This window comes from Gambusia affinis, linkage group LG14, assembly GCF_019740435.1.
Source record: "Gambusia affinis linkage group LG14, SWU_Gaff_1.0, whole genome shotgun sequence".
Classification (NCBI taxonomy): Eukaryota; Metazoa; Chordata; class Actinopteri; order Cyprinodontiformes; family Poeciliidae; genus Gambusia; species Gambusia affinis.
The window spans coordinates 16,282,917-16,304,949 of record NC_057881.1 but is presented as its reverse complement, the minus strand read 5'-3'; the positions used below and the strand labels follow the sequence as shown (position 1 = coordinate 16,304,949).

Here is a 22,033-nt window from a genome sequence, read left to right as displayed (position 1 = left end):
GGAAAAATATGATAAAATAATTTCTATTGCTATTTTCACCCTGTGGTTTGTATTATAAAGTATTTAAAGTATTTTTTTCTTCAAAATTGCTCAATTTTCGCATTTTCCAATTCGAATGCTCTAAAGCGAAGCCAGTGGGGCGGCAGCGAGCTGAGCCTCACCTGAAACAACCTCTGGCTAACTGCACTGGCTGCCATTCTATGGGAGACTGTTCCTCCAATCTGTACGCCACCAATAGAAAGGCTAAAAAACATTTCATATATGGACTGATTTTCCATAATTTAGCATATGTATATAATACGCAGTGCTTTTTGTCACCAACTGCGTGTGTAACTTGTTTCGTGTGCTCAGGAGTGATCAGAAACGGCAGAGAACAGATTCGAGGTGAGGCGGGAAGTTCTCTTGCCTCATGGCAGGGGGCGCTCATGATCCCAGACATTGTGACTCCACAACTGCAGAGTAAGAGACAGGAACAACCAGCTAGCCATACAGTAAAATCAAATGCAGCGATATATTTTATGGTTTTCTCCTCGTACCACAGCAATCACTTATTAATAAACATTAAGCCTAAAACCATTCTACTGCAACAGACTGAATATTCTGCTTTTTGTGTGGGAAATATTTGAGAGTTTTTTTAGGGGCGTTGTTGTCAGTTGCTATGGCAACGAGTCTGCGCGTGTGGCCTGGCCAATGCAGAGGGCGAGAAAGACGTGGTATTGAGTTCAAGTTGAACGGTTTTTGCCTTTGCTGTGGAGCACAGCACGAAATTAATAATATCTACATGTCCAAGTTTGATTGAGTTGACGGAATTATTATTCCGTCAACTCAATGCAGCGCGGCTATGGATGGCATATAAAAGAATTGTCTTTTTGCCCTCCAGCGTTGTCCGCATGTGCGAAATTTCCTTATGTAAACATGCAGGTGGTCACATTTGTATATCTACTTATGATTAAGTCAGCCCTCACCAGCATTGCACTTCACCGCGCATCACTGCTCTCCATCAATCACTGTCAAACACTATAACACCCGGTAGATATGTTTCTGTCTTTTGTAATTATAGCAGATAGAAAGTGCAGCTGTTGGCTCAGTAATTAAGATATCTCATGATCCAACTCCTAAGATTTTTCCCAGCGCTGATCCCTCTTCTGACCCTGTTAGACACAGTAAAAAATGAATTACATTACATCCCAAAAGTGATTTATCTGGTCACGTAGTGCGGCCTGTGACACAGCTCCAAGTAATGCAATTGGCAAAGGGTGGGGATGAAGCCTATCAAGACCTCCGGATTGAGTTCCAGCACAAAGGCAGAAATGCAGGGACTTGGACGAGCCGCCGATAGCAGCTTGATTTCGTAAGTATGATCACAATGCAGGGATTTTTGGGTTTCCAGCGGAGATGGCTTTAATCCACTAAGTAATCTCTTTAGATCCTTTGTTGTGAAAAGATTATTTTTCCCACTGCAGTCTCAGTTGTCCTAAACTAGTTTAATGTAAGACATGATTGCAGGGCAAGAGCAAAAAGGGACACTTTAAAATGAAGAGAATGTTTAAAAGGCGATCTAATTAAGAAAGAGAGGCAAATCAACACTAGTCAGAGTTAAATGAGATATCTCTATTTGCCCACTTGCTTCAGTTTCTATTTCCATTACATAAACAGATTCTATTGCAGTCTCATGTTTCAACTTCTCTAGCCTAGATGTTCTTATGCTTAAAATAACAGCAAGCAAATAATTGTTTTCTCATTTGAATTCTACTCAAATTTTACGGACAAAAACTCATTAGCCGGATGATATTGAGTGCTTTCTCCTTCGAGGTCTCATTTTCCAGTGTGCGGTTTAATGAGTAAAATATGATCCCTTTTCCCCTCAAAAGAGCTATAAATATTAATGCTCTCCAGTTGGATAGTGTACTTCGCTCTGTTGCAAATTTGATCACTTCCTGCTACTGGAGTTTGACTTCACTGTGACGTTGAACACGCTGACCACGTTTCTTTTAGAAATTCTATTCGCTTTGGTTAGATTAAACTGCATTAGATAATTTTTTTGCTTTTTCTTGAGAATGAAATGTGACAAGAAGTTATACTTTTGGCTTCTTTTTTTCCTCTGAATAACAGTGTCCTATTAATAAACTCCACGCTTTATTCTATTATTTTCTTATTCAACATTATTCTGCTATTTATTTACATAAGAGTCCCCAAAACGTGCAATGGTCTTTTTAACTTTAACTTTTTCATCTGTTGTCTTTTGGGGCATCCTACCATGTGTTCATTTGCCCCATTTTTAAGTCTTTTTTAAGCCTCTGACATGTTTTCTTTTCACAGGATCAAGCTGTGTTTAGCTTGATCCTTTATTCTTTTCAGTTATCATATGCCTCTTAGTCTTTGCTGAAGAACAGCATGTCCACAGCATGGTGCTACCACCACCATGTTTCACCACGTACATGATGCTTTTAGTGTGGTGAGCGGTTAATTTTCTGAAACACATTGGTTTTTATGTGTTGGCCAAAAGGTTTGATTTTACTCTCATTTGACTCGACGACCTACTTTTGCACATTTACTTTGCCCCCTTCATGGCTTTTTTGACTTTTATTGTGTGGGTTTTTTTTTTACAACTTTCCTCCAATGACAAATTTTCTTTGTGGTATTTTAATGCTCCAGAAGTGCATAACCAAAAGTTGCGCGATCAGCAAACTCTTCCAACTGAGACGTAGACCTAGTCAGCTCATTCAGAGTTGCCATCATCATGTTAGCTTCTTTTCTGATTAGTGGCCATCTCTCAATAGATTTGCAGATGGGAAAACATCTCCACACCTTTATCCCTGACTTTTTCAATGTGTTCTTTGGTCTTCATGATGCAAACTTTCAAGGGCTTCTGAGTATTTATTCTGATGTTCTTGCTTGTAATGCGACAAAACGTAAAAATATTCAAGCGATATTAATACTATGCAATGTACTGGTAAGAGACAACTCTGTTAGTTCCTTAATAACCTCTACATTTCCAATAAAACCACAGTATTTTGTCTTAACAGCTGGAAAACTTCATCCAGGAGAATGTACGCTCTGGTGTGGAGGAAATAAAGAGGTCAACAGTCCACACCCAGACGGCCGCCATGCTGGAGATGGGAAACAACCTCCTCAGCCAATCAGCAGAGCAGACTCGCAAACTCACGGATGTTGAGACCCAGGTGAGTGAGTGAGTGAGTGAGTGAGGAAGGCAGGACTGAAGTTGACCTGGTATACCGTGTTTACATCCAAGTCACATAGAAAAAAAAAAAAAAAACACCGGAAACAAAAACAAGTTGTATCTGTGTTAAAGAGCTTTCGAGAATATCTAATTAAATGGATGTCAGATGTAACCTGCTGGGAAGCCGTGCCCAAAAGTGGTGGCAGCCACTTTAATGAAGTTGGTATTTGGTTCCACGGGCTCTGATTGACACAATGAGCTGCAAGAAGTGAGTGACAATATGCCAATTAAAACAAAAAGCTCAGTAGCACAACACAGATGTGACTACAATCATGCCAGAATTGTTATTACAGATTGGGATGTTGTTGCCTCTCCTTTTCTCTTATCATAGTTGATATAAAACTGTACAACCTGTGCAAATATTCAAGCTGCTTTGTTCCACCCCGCGTTTCATCTGCAACTTCAAAACATGACAAGATTGGTCTTGCGCAAGTTTTGATTACGAGATCAGAGGAGACAAATTATAGGATTTGTGATGGATTGAGTACGGCTGTTTATCCCCTAGGGTCCGTTTTAAGGAATTTGCTGCTTAAGATTCTCCTACTTTATTCCTGTATCTTTGCGAGGTGTGATGCGCTTATGTTTTTACTTTCTCCCAACTTATAGGTGCTAAACCAGACAAGTCGCCTAGAGATCCAGCTGCTTGAGTACTCACTCTTTACAAACCGCCTAGAGAAACGCATTCTCCTACAGACCCAAGAAATTTCACGCCTCAGTGATAAAAACAGGTAAGCAAAAATGTATCTTTTACATTAGTATGGGCAACTCTTTTCTAGACTCATGACATTAGTTTAAGTGCTTGCAAACTGCTTTGGCTAAAGGTTAATCACAGGAGCTATTTGTGAGAATGCCGGGTCGCACAGTGCTTATATTGGTGTGGCTACTTAAATTCTTGACTTCCCTGAAAACACCTACTTGAACACCCAGCGTCACAGGGTATTTAAATTCCTTTAAAGAGCTAAAACTGCCACTACTTGGAATTTGACAGTTTGCCTGGATGTGAATCCTTCCCTATGGTCATAATCCTGACCAAAAGACAAAATCCTGAATACAAGAAATAAAAGTGAGTTTTCCCCGTAGACAAACTCTGTTAAGCCTTTGAGAGAGGGTGATTAATTCAGTCTTCTAATGAATCTCTAAGTTGCTGCGGATGTGGTTTGGTGCTGTGATTAAGCTATCTCCATGGCACTTCTCTTAGGAGACTTTGGGACAGACGCAGAATTTGCTACATGTTTGCCATGTGGATGGGGAACAGCCCTGACCTATTCAGAATGAAGGGAAGAATTATGCCTCAGCTACCCTTAAATAATGAGCATATTAGCTGTCTGGATAATCTCATGCTGCACTATGCATACACTTTGTCTCCACCAATGAAGGTTTCAGTCATCTTAAAGGCTTGAAGTGGTCAACACTGAAGGGAAGGGGTCAAACTTATTTGTTTATTAATTTAACAAACAATTATCTCAACACTTGAAGGGAATTTATGCAGGCTCCAAATCAGAGGAAAACAAGACAAAATGTTATGAAAAATGGTAACATACACCAAAATGAAACAGTAGAATATTTTAAATGTCCAACCCTTCTTCCAGACATTCCCTCAGTGAAGGTAACAAGGGTGTAAAATAAACTACAAGATACAAGATATAAATTGTAGCAAACTTGCTACAATTTATATTTATGCTTGAATTCAAATTAAGAGCAATCTAAAATGTGTGGCCGCTTCAGAAAGACTGTGCATACTAATCTAATAAAAAGATGGCGTATAAAGCCTGCTTTAAACTGTATCCTGTTCTGAATGTGTTCTTGTGTGGCCCAACAGGGAAAGGCACGCTTCTCAAGCAGTCGTAAACACCAGCCATAAATACTCTAGGAGAAACACGCATTGAAGCATTTATAAAATCATATTGAAACACCTCAGCAATTCTTAACAGTAGAGCACTAGCATAGAAAACTGTTCAGATCTGTAAACGTATGATTAAATGTGCGGCGCTTGTTAGTCAGGGGTTTCCCACACTTCTCTCTAGGAATTACGGGTCATCTGGGTTGCGTGCAGAGCGAAAGAGTGCAAATATTTTTATATTTCTTTTTTACTCTTTGTATCTGTAAGCTTATCGTTCCATCCATCTGCTCCATGTGGCCGATGAGGATCAGGTGCCCTGTGAGCAGCACCTGTTAGACATTTCCTCTTGCATAACAACGCTGTGCCCTTTTATGCCTTGTCCTTCGCTGCAGGTGACATGGCACTGGTGTCAAAATAAATTAATCCATCTTTGGGAAATTAGAGGCAGAGGTGCCTTTGAAGTAAAAAAAAAAAAAAAGAAAGAAAGAAAAAGAAAATAGGAGCAGCTATAATTGTTAAACGCTACCACTGCTGCGGCTTCAGGGCACAGTGGAAGTTTCTGAACTGCTGCCAAACTAAAAATGGGCACAGAAACATGTTTGTTTTCTTAGGCCCTACATATGAAATACTACTGGCAGGAAGCAGATCCCTCTACAGGGGGGTGGAGAGCAGGCTGCTGGCAGTGTATGCTTTGCATATTAAAATAACAATAACAAATAGCAGAATATCACAAGCAGAAAATTCTAATAACTCAGGACGCAATCCAATCCAAAGAGGATGTGCTTTGCACTTTTAACTCCCCTTAACTGGTTAACAGCTGCGGTTCTTGCCTGCTTGCTGACTGATCCGCAAACTTGAACGCACACACGGCACGGCAGTGAACAATTTGTGAGGCTGCGTTACCACTTTAATTGAGCATTTCCCCCCACAAAGCAAATATAAGTTAGGAGCGATGTAAAAATTGATTTGGATCGATCCGCCACCACCGCATACTGAGCCGACGGTGGGTCCATCTGGAGAGTGTGCAGTCGTTGTGTGCGAGGGAACATTGAAGTAGCTTGTACAGTCTGGGTGGTTGGATTGTTTCAATAAATAACTTTTGCGGACTCATTAGTCAGAGCCATAAAGATCAGGCTGCGGGGATTTATGATCTTCATTTAGCTAGGGAGCGCCACTCCTGCAGGCACAAAAACACACCAAGACACACGCACACACGCACATACACATGTGCTGTCAGGCTGGTGCCTTCGGGCCATGATTGAGCATTTTAGCATGCCGAGCCATCTGCGAGCACCGCTGTGGTACAGGTGTTTATATGATGTTAGCTCAGCGAGACGGTCGTGCTGATGTCCATTAGTCATCCTCATGTAAATGTGTAACTTTGTGCAATATCAGCTTTGAAAGGTAAATGACAAATGGACTGATTATGCACCTGCGCTGCGCACATTGGTATTATTCATCGCAATTTGCACTTTATGAGGACATTTTGCTAAATTGACCTGCTTCTTCATCCTCTTCTTTTTCTTCTTCTTCAGCTTCCTAGAACAGAGGCTCTTGGCGCTGGAGGCGCGGTATGGGAAGGAGCTGCAGGACTTGCACGGCGAAAAGCAGCAGCTTCAAGATGTTCTGGAGAGGCAGAGTCGCCTGGTCAGCCAGCTCGAGGGTGAGCTCGGAAGCTCAACGCTCAACAGCACCACACTGCAGAGGCAGGCAGACACTGTCGAGCAGCTGCTGACAAGAGTCAGACAATGCAATGGTGAGGCTCCGTGGCTTTACTATGTTTGGATGAGCACGTTATTCTCCCGTAAACAGACGCTGTAAACAATAGATGCAGATGTATGCAAGAGGAGGGATTCCACGTAGGCAATGTAGGAACGGTAATTCCGACTTCAACAGCTTTAAGTAGTAGAGCTCATGCACCGTGTGAAAGTAATAACAATAATAATAATTTTAAAAAACCCTTTAGTCATCATTGTGCTTCTGTGTTTCTGCAGAAATCTCTAACTTGCCCAAAAAGGAGAGACCTGCTTTCGGGGACTGTGCAGAGATTCTCCGATCTGGGGCAAAGGAGAGCGGAATATACAGCATACGACTGCACAACTCCACCCAGGACATAAAGGTAGAGACGTTTTCATCCTTCAAACCATAAACTATGTTATGCTACCTGCTGTTCAGCATGCAAAAACCACGCAGTAGATGTGTTTGTTACAGTGGCCTCAGACAGAAACAAATTTTTCTAGTCACACGATTAGCCTGTTTTGTCTAGATCACATATGTCAGAGTCAAGGCCCGCGGGCCACATCCGGCCCGCGAGAAGATTTTCTACGGCCCCTGGGATGATCTTGATTTATTATTAGAACCGGCCCGCAGCAAGCCGGCACCGGCGAAAAAATGCGAGATGCACACACCCCCTCCCCCCCCCGTTCGATCCTCACAACGACGCATCCCCCGTTCGATCCTCCGCACGCACTTCGATCTCACAACGCCGCACTTCCGTCAGAGAGAAATTTAAGAGCTTGGGCGGTCCGCTGCACTAGACCAAATGCGTCATTTAAAAAAATCTCAATGAACATTCGATCAGTCCGGCCCTCGGCTTGTAGCTACATTTTTTATTTGGCCCTCCGTCCATTTGACTTTGACACCCCTGGTCTAGATTATATACAACTCTATTTTTAGCATCGCTAAGCTAACTCTATTCAACTTACTTGTCAACATAAAGGCTAAAAATTATTGAACCATTACAGACCACAAATCGCAAACAACTGTTTAATACCCACTTTTCTCCTTTATGAAGAGCTTTTTTCATGCAGTAGTCTGAAGTAGCTTTTCTTATTATCAAACTAGCTTGGTTATAGTCTCATGAATTTGCATGTAAATGTTAGATTTGATTTCCTCAACTATACATAATTTTTCAATGGAATAACACAAAGAGGTGTCTAATTATAAAGTGGAAGGTAACTGATGCATGATTTTTAATTGTTTTACAAATAAAATCCAACAAGTGGATTCAGCCCACCTGACAATGCACAAACTGACTAAAATCTAGAGCAATCAGCCCCCTTAAAAGTAATTGTTTGACATTAACAGTTAACAGTTGTGCACTCCGTAAATCTAAGCTTCACAATAGAGCAGCTGGAGGAAAACCGATGTTGACAGAAAGCTGTGAGAAGTCAGTTTGCCGGAAGCCATGTGGGGAACACAGCAAACGTGGATGATGGAGCTCAGATGAACCCAATATTTAACTTCCCAACCTACATGCAAAAGATAATGGGCAATGAATAACTAAATCAGTGTTTTTGTAAGGCACCATATATGCAAAAACTAAAAGAAGAAGACTTTATGACACAAACATTACTGGAACTTCTATGGTTTCTCTTTTTTGCCACAAGTTTAAACAACTGTACAAATGAGAGAACAAAAAAAACACACATAGGAAGGTGTATCAGATGCGTTTCTTTCTAAACCTTTGAAAGAATCGTTGCACAGAGATTTCATCATAGGTTTTTGTTTTAGTCCTAGTCATTTGTCTTCAATCTCATTGCACTCTGTTTGTGAAAAGCTTTGAAAGTGACAGGTGCATTTTTTTTTTTTACAGTCAGACCTAGAAGACATGGCTTTAGGGATAAAGGACTTCAAAGTCATTGACCTTTTCCCACAAATATCACCTGACTAATAGTGGCATGATTTATTTATTTTTTTTCTCAAAAGACTATGTTCTTTTGCCTCTTGGTTTGCAACACTTCAACCGGTTTTATTTTTTACAATAATTTCACAGACAATCACAGACACACATGTATTGCATGGTGGAATTCAGCCAGATATCTAGGAGGAAATTCCTGGAAGGGGAAAAAAAAAAAAAAAAACTAGCATGATTTCAAGGTAATTTGCCAAAGCTTTTGGGGCTGAGGTAAATAGAGATGCCACGCTGTGTTACAGAGAGCAAAAATAATAAGCAACGAGAGTTTTACACCCTGCCGGCGACATGGGTAGGGAGTGTGAGTGTGTGCTGTTGAATGCAAAGTCGGAGCAGCCAAGGAGGCGCCTCCTCTGATCTGAGGGTGCTGGCTCGTGCTAAGTCAACCGTGGCATCCAGCGGCAGGCTATCATTTCAGTAAATCACATCCACTGGTCTTCACCTGGATTCTCTTCCTTAGAGCATAGGAGGGGGGAGAAAACAGCAAACAAACAAAAAAGGAAAAAAAAATAATGGCCACGAAACAACTGTTTGTTATGCGTTGCTTTTATTCTAGTTTACTGTCGGCACCTTGTCTTTCTGCCTGTGTTTTTCCCACCACGTTCCTTCTCCTCGTTTCCTGTGGGCAACCAGGTGTTAGGCACTGGTGCCATGTGTTTCCTGCCAACTGGGGCCAGTGTGCGTTTTCCACTGAGACAAGTAAGCACCCCCCTCCCTGAATCAAGGCTGCTTTCAATCTATGCCAATTCCAATTTTGTTCCAGGTCCAGTGGGCCTGGTGAGGTGGGTGGCTGTAAAAATTGGGGCAAAAACAAATTGGCCTATTTTCTAAGCAGTGAAGGGCGATTTTTCTCACTTTGACCAGAGACAAAGGGATTGTAAATGTAACATGAGCCTCATTCAGATGTGATTTGTATCATAAAATGAAGTATTTAGCATTTTGTTTCATTTTCCTAACCCATTGAGTTCAGGTCAGTCCAAAAATTATTTGATTAATCCGAAACGGAAACTACATTTTTATACAGCTCCCTTCAAAGAGTTTCTATAGATGATGATGGCTGTGGAAGGCTCTGGCAGGATTGGTTTGTATTTAGCGCCGTCTAACCTCAATGTCCCTGAAGGAGTTGGTACATCTTCAAAGATTTGTCGTGTTGTCGTTGCAATTTGGAATGGTGGACTGAACTATGTTATGTGGTATATTTAAAAATGTTTTCTAACCTAATCTAGTTTAATCGTTTCCAGAAATTGATCCCTGACGTTTTTGCAGTGTTCCTTTGTCTTAATCATGTTTGATCGCTAATGTTCTTTTACAAATCTCTGAGGAATGTATTTTTTACCAAGATTAAATGAGGGCTCCCACGTACTCAGGTGTACCTCACTCAACGGAGGTCCTCTCGTACTTGAAGTGGACTCGTAGTGAACGTCTACGGGACACGTTCGTACCCACACAAGCATTCTCCGAGTCACACATTAAGCTGCTTGGAAACAGTGTCCTCATCAAACTGTTTTATATGCAACACTGAGCTAATATGGTTTAGAGTCAATGTCATCTTGGGGGGAAAAATGGAATCAAATTGAGAAGTGCATCTGAAGGAACAGATGCACTTCCCTCAGTACTTATATTGAGGGAACATAAGTACTGTCCCTCTACCAGCGTACTGAATTTCCCTTCTTTGTCCCTAGTTGAGTTTCATCGTCTTATGTTTTGGATTCTTATCTTTTTGTTTAGCTAAAGGACAAATTACCTCTTACTCCTCGTCCATTGACTCCATGGCTGAAATGGTGGGAAAAGAAGGAATTTGTCATAAGAACTATTAAAAAAAAATCATAGTGCATAGCACACCCAAGTATGTGGGAGCATCTACAAACAAGTGGAGTCTTACTTAATTATGAAATAAGCAACTGGTTCCACTGGATTTTATTCAATTAAACCAAGTGAATTACCTATACCTATCCATAATTGTCTGTGTTTGTATTGTTTAAACAAAGGAATACATGCATCCATTTCATTTTAAACCTTTCTATTTTGTACTTGTCTAACACACTCAAGTATAGCACATTGTGCTTCATATTTAAAATATTAAAAAGTTAGAAGACTTTTGCATGGCAATGGGCTTCCTGTATATAAGTGGTAATTGCACATATGTGGTACAATAGCCCGTGGAACAGTGTGCATAAAGCATAGCAGACAGAAGTTATATTTTTAATGATTAATGACACCCCAATATGATTTCATCAGTTAAGAATCTTCAGTTAAAACAAGTCAGGTACTTTAACTTCCAACTTGACAGAAAAAATAAAATAAATGTTTTGATGAACATGCACTTCATGTATGTGTTCATACAAAAGGCTGTCAGGATATCTAAGAAGTACGGTCATAATTCAGGATCGTCTGTCCATGTTTTAAAAAGTTGTCAGAATTAAAAAAATTTCCTCTTTATCATTTGGTTGTTTTATTTTGAAAGTCGGGTTCATATTTTGATAACGCAACCCATCTACTCTCATGCCAGATTTCAACCCTGATTTGAACAAAATCCACTTTTCTTTCATCTATAGTAATCAGCATTCCATTCCAGATTGTGGAGACTTTTTTTTTTTTTTCTCCAACTCACCATTGCTGCTGACAGTTTTCTTGACCTGACGTGACAACACGGTACAAAAATCCAAATAAAGTGCTCAGGAACAAAACATAACACACTTTCCAAGTATGGTGATTTAATTATATAAGTTTAACCAAGACTGATCCAAGTAACAAAAAGCATTTAATCTTCCACCCACTGGGGAAACTCACGCCGTCATCTCATTACCAGCACAGGAGGCTGGAAGGCAGCCAGCTAAACACCTCAAATGTCTGAAACAAGTCTAGATTTCCAAATCTGTCACCAGATGAATAAGTACAATTTATTTATAGTTTTCCTTGCAAACACGTCTCCATCTGGCAGAACGTGTCGCCAAGAAAGAAAGAAAACATGGCTGTAACCAAAAACGCTTCGTCAACCAACCTTTCTCCCTCAACCCCCTCATCCACACCACCAGCCCCACTCCTGGGATACATGAACAAACTGGGATGTTAGTTTTTCCACCCCACCTGGGTTATATCATGGTGTAGCACCCTGGAAAGGAGGGATACCCCCCCTCAAGCTTTTATGGAAGTCCTCAAATGACAGACAGGCTACGGTGTGTTTCATTTCATCATGGGACTATTTTCCTCTCATTAGTGAGTCTTCCGACTGACTGCATGACTAGACTAGTCTAGCATAGTCATAAATACATTCAAATCACTCAGGGTGTCTGACAAAAAAAAAAAAGTTAAAATTGCATTTTAACTGAAAACTGTACATTGACAATATGTAGTTACTCAAAAACTCTTGTTGCTGCTAAATTATTGAATAAACAGACGTATGAACTCAACAACAAAGATTTTCATTGCTTTTAATCTGATATTTAAGTTACTCAACCATCCGATTGGTGCAAAGTGCAATTATAGCCATTCAGGTTTCAAGAGTTTCAGAGACTGCTCATCATTCGTGGGACTTCTTTGAAACAAAATGTCTTTAGAAATGTGGACTGTGGACACTAACATTAGCATTACAGACATTTGTGCTGCTACAACAGACTTGAAAAGCATCGGTAAATAGGGTAACTATTTTTAGCACAATTTGCATGCCACTATTTTCTCTTCCAGAATCCCATTATATGGTTTTTGAAGAAGAAAATGAACCCCAATTGGACTAAGAAAAGCAGCTTTGTTATTCACCACTGTTGTTGCCGGACATCGCCTGCGCGTCAGATTTACAAGCGTACCAGAAACACAACACAGAGGATCTGGTTCTGAGACTTTTGTGTGTGAAAAAGAACTATGCAATTAAGTTAAAATCTTTTACATGCTAACGTTTCGGCCCTAATTATATAACCTTTGCCACATTCTAAAAGTAGTGCGTAACTGTTGATGAGACATAATTTACTGACAGAAATTATCAATACTGTATATGGCAACATTTTTATTTTGACCCCTTTTACTCTCCTACATTCTGAAAAAAATCAGCTGAATCAATTGCTCTGAGGAGTCAGGTAATTATTAAATGCAGTGCATTAATCGGAGAAGCAGCCAAGAGGTCCGTAGTGCAACGTATCAGTGGCATCATGCGTTGGGAATGCTACTTTTAAGCAGAGAAATAGGTTGATCAGAGTTAATAAGACAGATGGAGCAAAAAAAACAGGGCAATTAAGAAAGAAAATCTACCAAAGTTACAACTGAATGGTTTAAATCAAAATATTAATTTGTTAGAATGGCCTAATTCCAGAGCGAAAGCCAACTGAGAATCTGTGCCAAGATTTTAAGATTTGATGTGCAAATCTAGTTTAGACAAACTCCAAAGGACCTTTGGAGATAGTTCAGTTTTTACCCAGGTGGGCTCAATACAAATGTACTCCACACTTTCAAGATAGCTTTTGTAAAATAAAAAAAGGCACCTTTAAAAGAGTAATACTTTACTTCCACATTATTTTGCACTACTGTCTGCTAGTCATTGTGACAAATTGTGAAAAATATGAGGGTTCTAAAATAGTTGGCACAGCATTGTTCACGTCAAACGGTATCATTATGCCAAAAGACTAGCAGTATTAGTTTTTTGACACTCAGCAGAAAGTTGGTTAAAATAATAATGTAAAAAAAAAATCTCTATTCTGTAACACGTCTGTCGAACACCAAAGAACAGTCTGTAAAAACAGTATCTTTCAGTTGGTAAAGAGCCACGTTGTGCAGTTAGCAGCTGGTGGACTACAATGGAATGAGTCTCGCCATCTGGTTTGAGACAGAACAGACTACGGATCAGTGTTCAGGGTCCTCAGAAAGGAACGAAAATGATTCAGGCAAATGTGCGTGCTAGGATTAAATAACTTGTCAGCCGGTTGCTGCTGCCCGAAGTCTCTCGGTTGAGACATCGCAGTGACAAAATGTGTCACTTTTCAAAAGAAACTTTTTGACGTAGTGCTGCAGCTTATTTATTGTACCAGGACTAAAAGATCAGACCTGATTTCAACTGTTTTGTTTGTTTTTGTCTTTTCTCAGGTGTATTGTGACATGCAGACCAGAGGTGGCGGGTGGACGGTGCTGCAGCATCGAAGGAACGGCTCAGTCGACTTCCACCGCAGCTGGAACGACTACAAAATGGTAGGTGTTCCAGGCATCAAGGGTGCACCGCTATCGTAAGGTCATGTGGACCCTGGTGATGCAGGCCTGCACAGGAGGTTTCAATAACTGTCTATGGGTGGTTTGGCATGAGAAGGCGTGGGAGAGCAGCTTTCCTGTGATCCCAGGTGACCTGTGGTTGTTGTATTTGGCTGCCCTCGTGTTCCCTATCACCCCCCATGTTATTGCACCTGCTCTCATTCCCTCTCTCTATGTCAACCCCCACAAACACACACACACACACACACACACATCGCTCATACACAAATCACAAATGTTTTCCAACGCCGACTCTCAGGACACTATTATTTGTATCGGTCCTCAAGCTTGCTAAAGTCTTCCTGCTAAACAGTCTAAAGTGCACACAAGAGACCTCAAAGTATTCCTGGTGTTTTGGCTCTGTCAGACATGTTTTCACACTTATGGCTTTTGTTTTCGCCAGAGCTTAAATTATGTTTTATTAGATGTGAATACAATGCTTTTTTTTCTTTTTTTTCCCCCCAAAATGGAACGTGTAGTCGTTTTGCTCAAGGAAAGCAGCATGCGGTCTGCACTGACTGTTAAATTACGCACAGAAGAAATGAGCGATGCAGGTTTTGTGGGGTTTTGACTGGATGTGGTGTTGTTATGTGTCTGATCGTGATCGGCACCGACAAATCAACTGCGATTGCGTTCGCAAACCCAAAGAGCGACGCTCAAAGAAATAACAGTTTAAAAAAATGTTTAAAAAAGACTTGAAAACTTCTTTTAGGGACAATATTATTACAAGTGGATGATAAACATTTGACTCCAGCTGGGGGCATGGGAGCCCTGGGGCCCCCTGTAGATGGCAGATAATGTATGCAATAAAACGCTCTGCTGCTTTCGACTTTGCTCCATTTTCTCAGAAGCTGTGGTCAGACTTGGTCAAATGTTCTAGTCAGGTGATAAATGCTTCACACCTCTTTGCACCACATCTTCTCACAGTCAAGAGCAACAACTAAGACAAAGTGTGACAGCCAGACTCGTAGTTCTAAGAATTAGTCCTAGCCCAATAAACCAACAGATGTTGGTTATTTAACATTTTACACTTGCAGCACAAGTGCAAAGAGCTAGTTTATTTGCAAAACCCAACACATCACCCACAAAACATTCCACTTTAAGCACTTATGATAGACAATGCAGAACACTAAAGCAGTGTGTGGGAAACCAACATATAGCTAATTATTGTATTTTTTAGGGCTGTGCCAAAAAGTTGATTTGCATAAGAATCGCAATTCTCTTCTACAACAATTCAGAATCAATATAAAATATTCCAAAATCAAAATTAAAAGACAGAGAGATTCAACCTGCGCTGTCTTTTCTTTAACAAACTCTGGGGAAGACAGACTTTTGCATGAGGCTCGCCATTTGAAAGGTATGTCAAATGAAGATTAAGGGGTTCAGGAGCTACAGTGAACTAACGGTACGCCACGCCGTTCCGTAAAGAGCTCTGTGCGGTGTGACTGGTCCGAAGCTTGTGGACGTGCTTTACGCTCAGACAGCAGTGTTGATACTTCGCTTCAACTATGATGTGAATACTTTTGGGGAATGTTTAACTGGCATTTGTACGATCTTTTGATTCTTCACTAAATAACTATAATGACTCTCCAGTAGCTAAAACCTCCTGGATGGAAATTGCAACATTGTTGTCCGTGGAATGGGCTATCTGCAAAAGTGTGTGTCAGCCTCTCTGAGTCCACTTCGTAAAAGTAAAACCGAGAATTCAGGCAGTGGAAACACTTTGTCTCCATTTGTCAGTCCGCCTTGCAGAACTGACCAGATTGTATTATGAGGATCCTTTGCACACTTATAAATTGAAGCACAAAACATTATGAATAAGTCCTGAATAAAATCCTGCCCCCCCTTCTACCTCCCCCCCAAAAAAATCTGAATTTAATTTAATCATGAGATAAGTAAGAAATTCCCACTCCTGATATTTGATAGTTATCATCTTCCATATAACCATATCACTTTTCAAAAATGCTATGGTGATTTTTTTTTTCCACTTTTATTAACAAGACTGTTTTAGCTCATTAATTTATCTACAGTCGCCTTATTGTTCCACAAAGTTTATTTCTGGACTTTACCCTCACAACACCTCCTGTCCTTCTGCTAGCCGTTCTGCTGCTGATTTGCTGATGGCTTTGGGATTATTATCCTGTTTGTCTGATCCATTTGCAGTCAGGCTTCAGCTGTCAGACAGATGGCCCCATATCTGACAGCGAAATGCTTTGGTATATAGAGGAGTTCATGTCCGACTCAGTGACTGCAAGGTGTCAGGGTCTTGTGGTCTCAAAACAAGCCATCCGGCCTGCCTCCCCTGCTGCGCTTGACAGTTGGTATGAGGAGTTAGTGCTGAAATATTGTTTGGCTTTTGCCAAATGCACTCCAGCGAAACGTCTCTACTTTTTGGCTCATCTGTCCATAGGACATTCTTCCAGAAGCCCTGCGGTTTGCTCAGATGTAACTCAGCAAACTTGCGCTGCATTGTTTTATTTTTAAATAGGACAGACTTTCTACTGGCATCCTTTCTAAACAAGCAGTACCTATCCAAACTTTTTTTTTTCCTTTTTTCAGGACACTTTCTGAGCTGTGCAATTCAGCCTGATACCTCAGGCTGACTTTTGATTCTGAAATTCGGCTCCTGGGCTTTTGATTGAGCATTGGTTTCTCTGATCTTGGTGTAATTTTGCCAGCATGCCCTATTCTGTGTCTCCCGTGTTTTAATATTCTTCCCTTTGGGGCGTGCTGTGGTGGCGTAGGGGATAGCGCGACCCACGTTTGGAGGCCTTGAGTCCTCGACATGGCTGTCGAGGGTTTGAATCCCGGACTCTACATTTACCGCATGTCTTCCACCCTCTCCTTCCCCTTTTCCGGTCAGCCTACTTTCAAATAAGGGACACTAGAGCCCACAAAAGACACCCTGGAGGGGAGGAAGAAAAAAAATAATAATAATAAAAAAAATATATATATATATATATATATATATATATATATATATATATTTTCCTTTGTTTTCCCACTTCAATCACTGTTTATACTCTAAGACAGCAATAATTGCCTCTCAAAGATCGCTCATGATGCCCCCAACCACCTCACCCACCTCTGCTTCTTTGGCAGGCTTGCAATTTTTTTATCACTCAAAGGTACTTTGATTTACAGCACATAAATGTGACTTAGTTTAAGAGTGTTGTTTTTTCTTCTCACTCATCCCTCTATATTCAATGTACGGAGCACAAAGTAAATGAAACTCCGTTTTCTTTTTTTCTTCAGCAAATCAATTCAGGTTCCTCCTATTTGTTTCACAAAAGTTGCATTAATGACCCAAAAACGACGTCACTTAATCTCATGCAGCACAATGCAGACATTCTGCCTGTAGCTCCAAACAGAAAGACTTCAATAATTCATTCACCTTGACTGAAATAACAGGGGAGTGGATTTAGATTTATTATTATTATTATTAATAATATTATTATTATTATATAACTTGGGGGCATTTGACTGTATGTAGATCACTGAACTCTTAATTCTCAAATAGATTATTAAGTACAAAACATAAATAAAGTGATTGATGCTATTTGTATCTGGTAACCCTGAAAATGTTACTTCCTTTATAAACCCAACACATTGTACCTTACACATTACAGGGCGTCATAGATTAAACAAAACTTTGCAACACAAAATCTGCTTCATTTCTGTTTGTCATCGTTTTGTCAATAATTTTGATTTATCTACATTAATAATATTATTATTATTATTATTATTATTATTATTATTATTATTATTATTATTATATAATGTAAACTTGACTGTAGTCACTGTTAAATAGATTATTAAGTAAAAAAAACAAAAATAAAAATTGATGAACCAATTTATGTTTGTCATCATTGTCAATAATTTGTTTTATCTAATGTCATCAGGTTGATAATCTTGTATCTAGAACTGAAGTACTTAGGGGTGCACCAATACATCAGCCCTGATGTTGGGAGATTGACAGTGCATGCTTTATTACAATATTTGTGAGGGAGTTACATCTGTAATATTTTTTCTTTAGTGTGTGAAAATGTGTTAAAATGTGCAGTTAAATAGTGATATTGTAAAAAAACAAAAATAAAATTAGATGAACCAATGTGATGTTTGGTGTTTAAGTCTTAAATTATGTTTTTCAATGTCTTGACCACTGAACTGGAAAATGATAGATGCTAAAATCAATAAAGAGGTATTTTCAGTGATTTTACCTATGTTTTGTTGGATTCATTAATCATTTTTTGCTTCCTTTGCCAAACTATTGGATAACTTAGATCCATGTAAATTCCTCAGTTCCAAAGTGAGTGGATTATTTCTCAAAGCTAGTGGTTACTTTAGCTTTTATTTTATTTAAGCTGTGCAGATGGACCACTGACCTGACGCAAAGGTAAATCCAAGTCTCCGCTGACTATTCTCTAGCTTTTTGGAGTGGAGTGTTTTACATCCCAGATGCAGTCAACTGTCTTAACACATCAAAATGATAGATGTGCCTGCCCGAAGTGAGCTCCATTTTCATATTAACTCCAAAAAATACTTGGCAGACAGCTGGAAAAACCATTCCCTTTTGTTAAAATATATTTGTTTTGGTTTTTTTTCTTTTCTTTTTTTTTTCCCTGTGTTTGTGTTGAATCCAGGGCTTTGGAGAGCCATCAGGGGAACACTGGCTGGGAAACGATATCATTCACAAGCTGACCAGCTCACAGGAATACAGTCTGCACATCCAGCTCCGAGACAGAGAGGGGAACGAAGCCTACTCACATTACGACCGCTTTTACATAGACGAAGAAGTCAACAACTACAGGTAATATCACATCATATCGTCTATTAGAGAATTTTTTTTTTTTTTTTTTTTTTGCATTTTGCATTTTGGCTTAGTCAATGTATTTATTTTTTTGGTTGATCATAAGGTTAAAAACGAAGTGAATTATTTTGTGCAATGGAGTTGCATTCAACAATGCTGAGACAACACTTTGTAAAACCACTTTTCATCTTCCCATTTACTCCTACAAACACAACCATTCCCCTATATACAGCCCTGCTGTCGCTAATGAAGGAAGGTGTCACCATAACATGATCATTGCCACCATTATATTTCACTTCAGCGGCTATAAGATTAGTGTCGCATGCAATGCGAGTTTTTTGCCAGATAGCGTTTTACATGTGATGATAAATTGCACCTTCTTCCACAATCCTATTGCGTCAATATCGAAAACTGAGAACTTCTGGTTTAAGATTTTAAAATGATGTCATCAGACAGTCAAAAATGTAAATATTTGTCAAAATTCAGGGATTTTGAGATGGAAAAAAAAAATTAAGAATGCAAATAAGCATGACTACAAAATCACATTTTTCCGTAAAACTATGAAACTAATATTTAGAGTCAGCATTGCAAATCATACTGTATGTTAGAACAGGGTGAAGTACAGGGTGAAGTCCAAAAAGTTGCACAAGTAAAGTAACTGAGTAAATGTAACCCCAATTGAGAGGTGAGTAGTAAATTTACTACCCACCTCTCGATTGGGGATTATATATTAATAGTTGTGTTCTCAACAGTTATCCCATCTAGGCTGTGGATCTCTGCAGCCTCCAGGTTTGGGTTTACAGTCTTGGTTGCTATTTTCCAGCCCTGATTTACTAATAAGGCGAATTCTGAAGCCACATGGTTGCATCAAGAGTACATAAAGCGGAGTCAGAGTACTTCATTCAGTAAAATCTGAATAAAGTCCTGAAGACAAAAACACACATTTACCTTCCATTTCATGAATGTGCACCACTTTGTGCCGACTTGTCAAAAAAGATGGAAATAAAAAGCACTGAAGTTGGTGAATGACATCTGACTTGAACAAGGTTGTCATGAGGGTCTGTCTTCACACCACAGGATTTACAGATATGGCTTATAATGACTTGCTAAGTGGAGGTTGTGCAATGACTTCACAGACGTCACAGCTGCTCCGGCTGCCCCTGATATTCCCCACATCCCTCCCCGTGCCCCATCCACCACCGGTGTTTAACTGTAAACCTCAGCTGTAGCTGTAGCTGCCACTGCCGGGTAGTGACAAGTTAAACAAAGCTCCCCCCCGGTAACCGTCCAGTCGCCAACGTTATTATGTTTGGTGCCGAGGCGATTCGTCTTCTGGAAGGAAAGTTAAATTTAATACAAAGTCTGGGACTTGCTTTTGTTTAGTGAGTGTTTATAGAGGCTGATGATCTGAGGGATGACAAATCACGATCACATGTATGAGTAGGCTTTGAAAACCCTTAATAGTGCAGCAAATTGCTTTTCCCCGAGTTTCTTCCACGTAATTAGTGCAATAAAACAGAGTGTTTCACCACTTCGCTTCAGGCTGCTCCGTGTGAGATGATGCACCTGAATGTGTGTAATCACCCCTCTTCGCCCTGCTACTTCTGAGATCACATTCTGTTTAACTCCTACCAGCTTTATGTGCGCGCTGGAAAATGCCGATTTGACCCCGTGGGTTTGTATTATTACTCCCGAGCCGCTGATCCGGGTGCTCCGCAGGAAGTCGGCAGCAGAAATTCTGGTTCCCAGCTGGACCCGGTGCACTCCCCGGAGCAGTGTGGCGCTTTTCACCTGGAACTCAGCTAACAAGATTCATTCATAAATCATTGGGATGGCAGAAAACCCCCTCCTTTGAGGTTGCTAAAAATAGCTGGGAAGAAAGTGATGGGCATTCCAGAAACCCGTTCTTTGTCACTACACCTTTAATAACATAAAAAAAAGCCCTACTCTGTTCTGCAGATTTAGTAGAATAGCTCACGCTAATAGGAATGTTTTCTAAAAGGGTTATAAGAGCTGGAAGCCTCCATCATCCACATTGTGCTGTGGGAAAAAAAAGAGCTCCCCTCCAGATTTATTTAGTTTTTGTTTATACATTTTTGTCATGTTATGCTGATGTTCAAACAAGAAAAAACAGTAATTATTTTCAAACGATGGTTTTATGTAAAACGCTAAATTTAATTTTATTTGCCACACCTGAAAAACCTCCCCAAGTAAGAAATCAATTAACCGGAACATGTCTGAAAATACAAACAGCTAAAAAAAAACAAAAAACAGCAAAACCAAAAAAACCCCACAAACATCATGCCCTGAGAGTTATTAAACATAAATTAAGGAAACATGGAACAACGGTGAAGCTTTCCAGGAGTGAACTAGCAAAGCTGCTCCTAGACTTTATCAACAACTAATCAAAAGGATTCATCGTTTGCTTTAGCTAAAGTCGTGTTCGTGATTTGATGATGAGGATGAGACCGGATTTCTTTTCTTTTTCAGCAGGACAATGTCTCAAATCACATCAACAAATTCCACCTACAAGTTTCCTAAAAAACATTAGATTTTTGAGAGGCCTAGTCAAAGTCCAGGCTTATATCTCCCTCAAATTCTGTGAAGTTACATTAGACAATTCTTCAAAGAGGAGTGGACCAAAATTTACTGACAGTGATGTAAAATACTCACTGACAACCATCACAAACTCTTCAAATGCTGTCAGTTTTTACACCTGTAGGACAGTTACTTCTTCACAGAAGACCACTTTTATTTGGATGCATTTTTTTGTTATTTTCTTAATAAATAAAATGATACTTTGAAAACTGCACTTAGGTTTTTTGTGATATTATTGTGATTAAAAAGCAAAAAAAAAATCTGTAAGGGGAGCAAATTCTTTTCTACATTAAAACACACTCATGTTCCATAATCCAACGGGATATCATTTAGCCTCTAATTAGAAGTGTCCAATTTCCCCTCATGCCTCTAATCCATTACGAGGGGGGAAAAAAAAAAATAAATAAATCAACTATTTTTCATCCCCTGACAAAATTCCCAAATCCCTTTGCCATTCCGTCATCACTCCCCTCCCCGCTGCTGTCATTTCGAGCTTTGCTCTCGCATCCCGTCATGACGTGTTGTCCTGCCCTTTGAACCTACAAATTCGAGAGGAAGATTTTTCATTTAGTCATCACAGACAGCGAGCCTCTGGGCGACAGAGCGGGGGAGCGGGGGGAG

At 39.9% G+C, this 22,033-nt stretch overlaps 2 protein-coding genes across 3 annotated transcripts in view; one reads left to right on the top strand and one right to left on the bottom strand.

The window, feature by feature from the left end:
* The window catches only part of col9a2 (procollagen, type IX, alpha 2), a 172,585-nt gene that overhangs the window by 61,612 nt on the left and 88,940 nt on the right, over positions 1-22,033 (bottom strand). The gene's annotated exons all lie outside the window — the stretch shown is intronic.
* angpt2b (angiopoietin 2b) overlaps positions 1-22,033 on the top strand; it is a 31,726-nt gene that overhangs the window by 5,676 nt on the left and 4,017 nt on the right. Inside the window, exons 2-7 of the mRNA XM_044138736.1 lie at positions 3,027-3,182; positions 3,848-3,969; positions 6,617-6,837; positions 7,076-7,200; positions 13,846-13,947; positions 18,648-18,814. Of these exons, the coding sequence (XP_043994671.1) occupies positions 3,027-3,182; positions 3,848-3,969; positions 6,617-6,837; positions 7,076-7,200; positions 13,846-13,947; positions 18,648-18,814 (893 nt within the window). The remainder of the gene's footprint in view (positions 1-3,026; positions 3,183-3,847; positions 3,970-6,616; positions 6,838-7,075; positions 7,201-13,845; positions 13,948-18,647; positions 18,815-22,033) is intronic.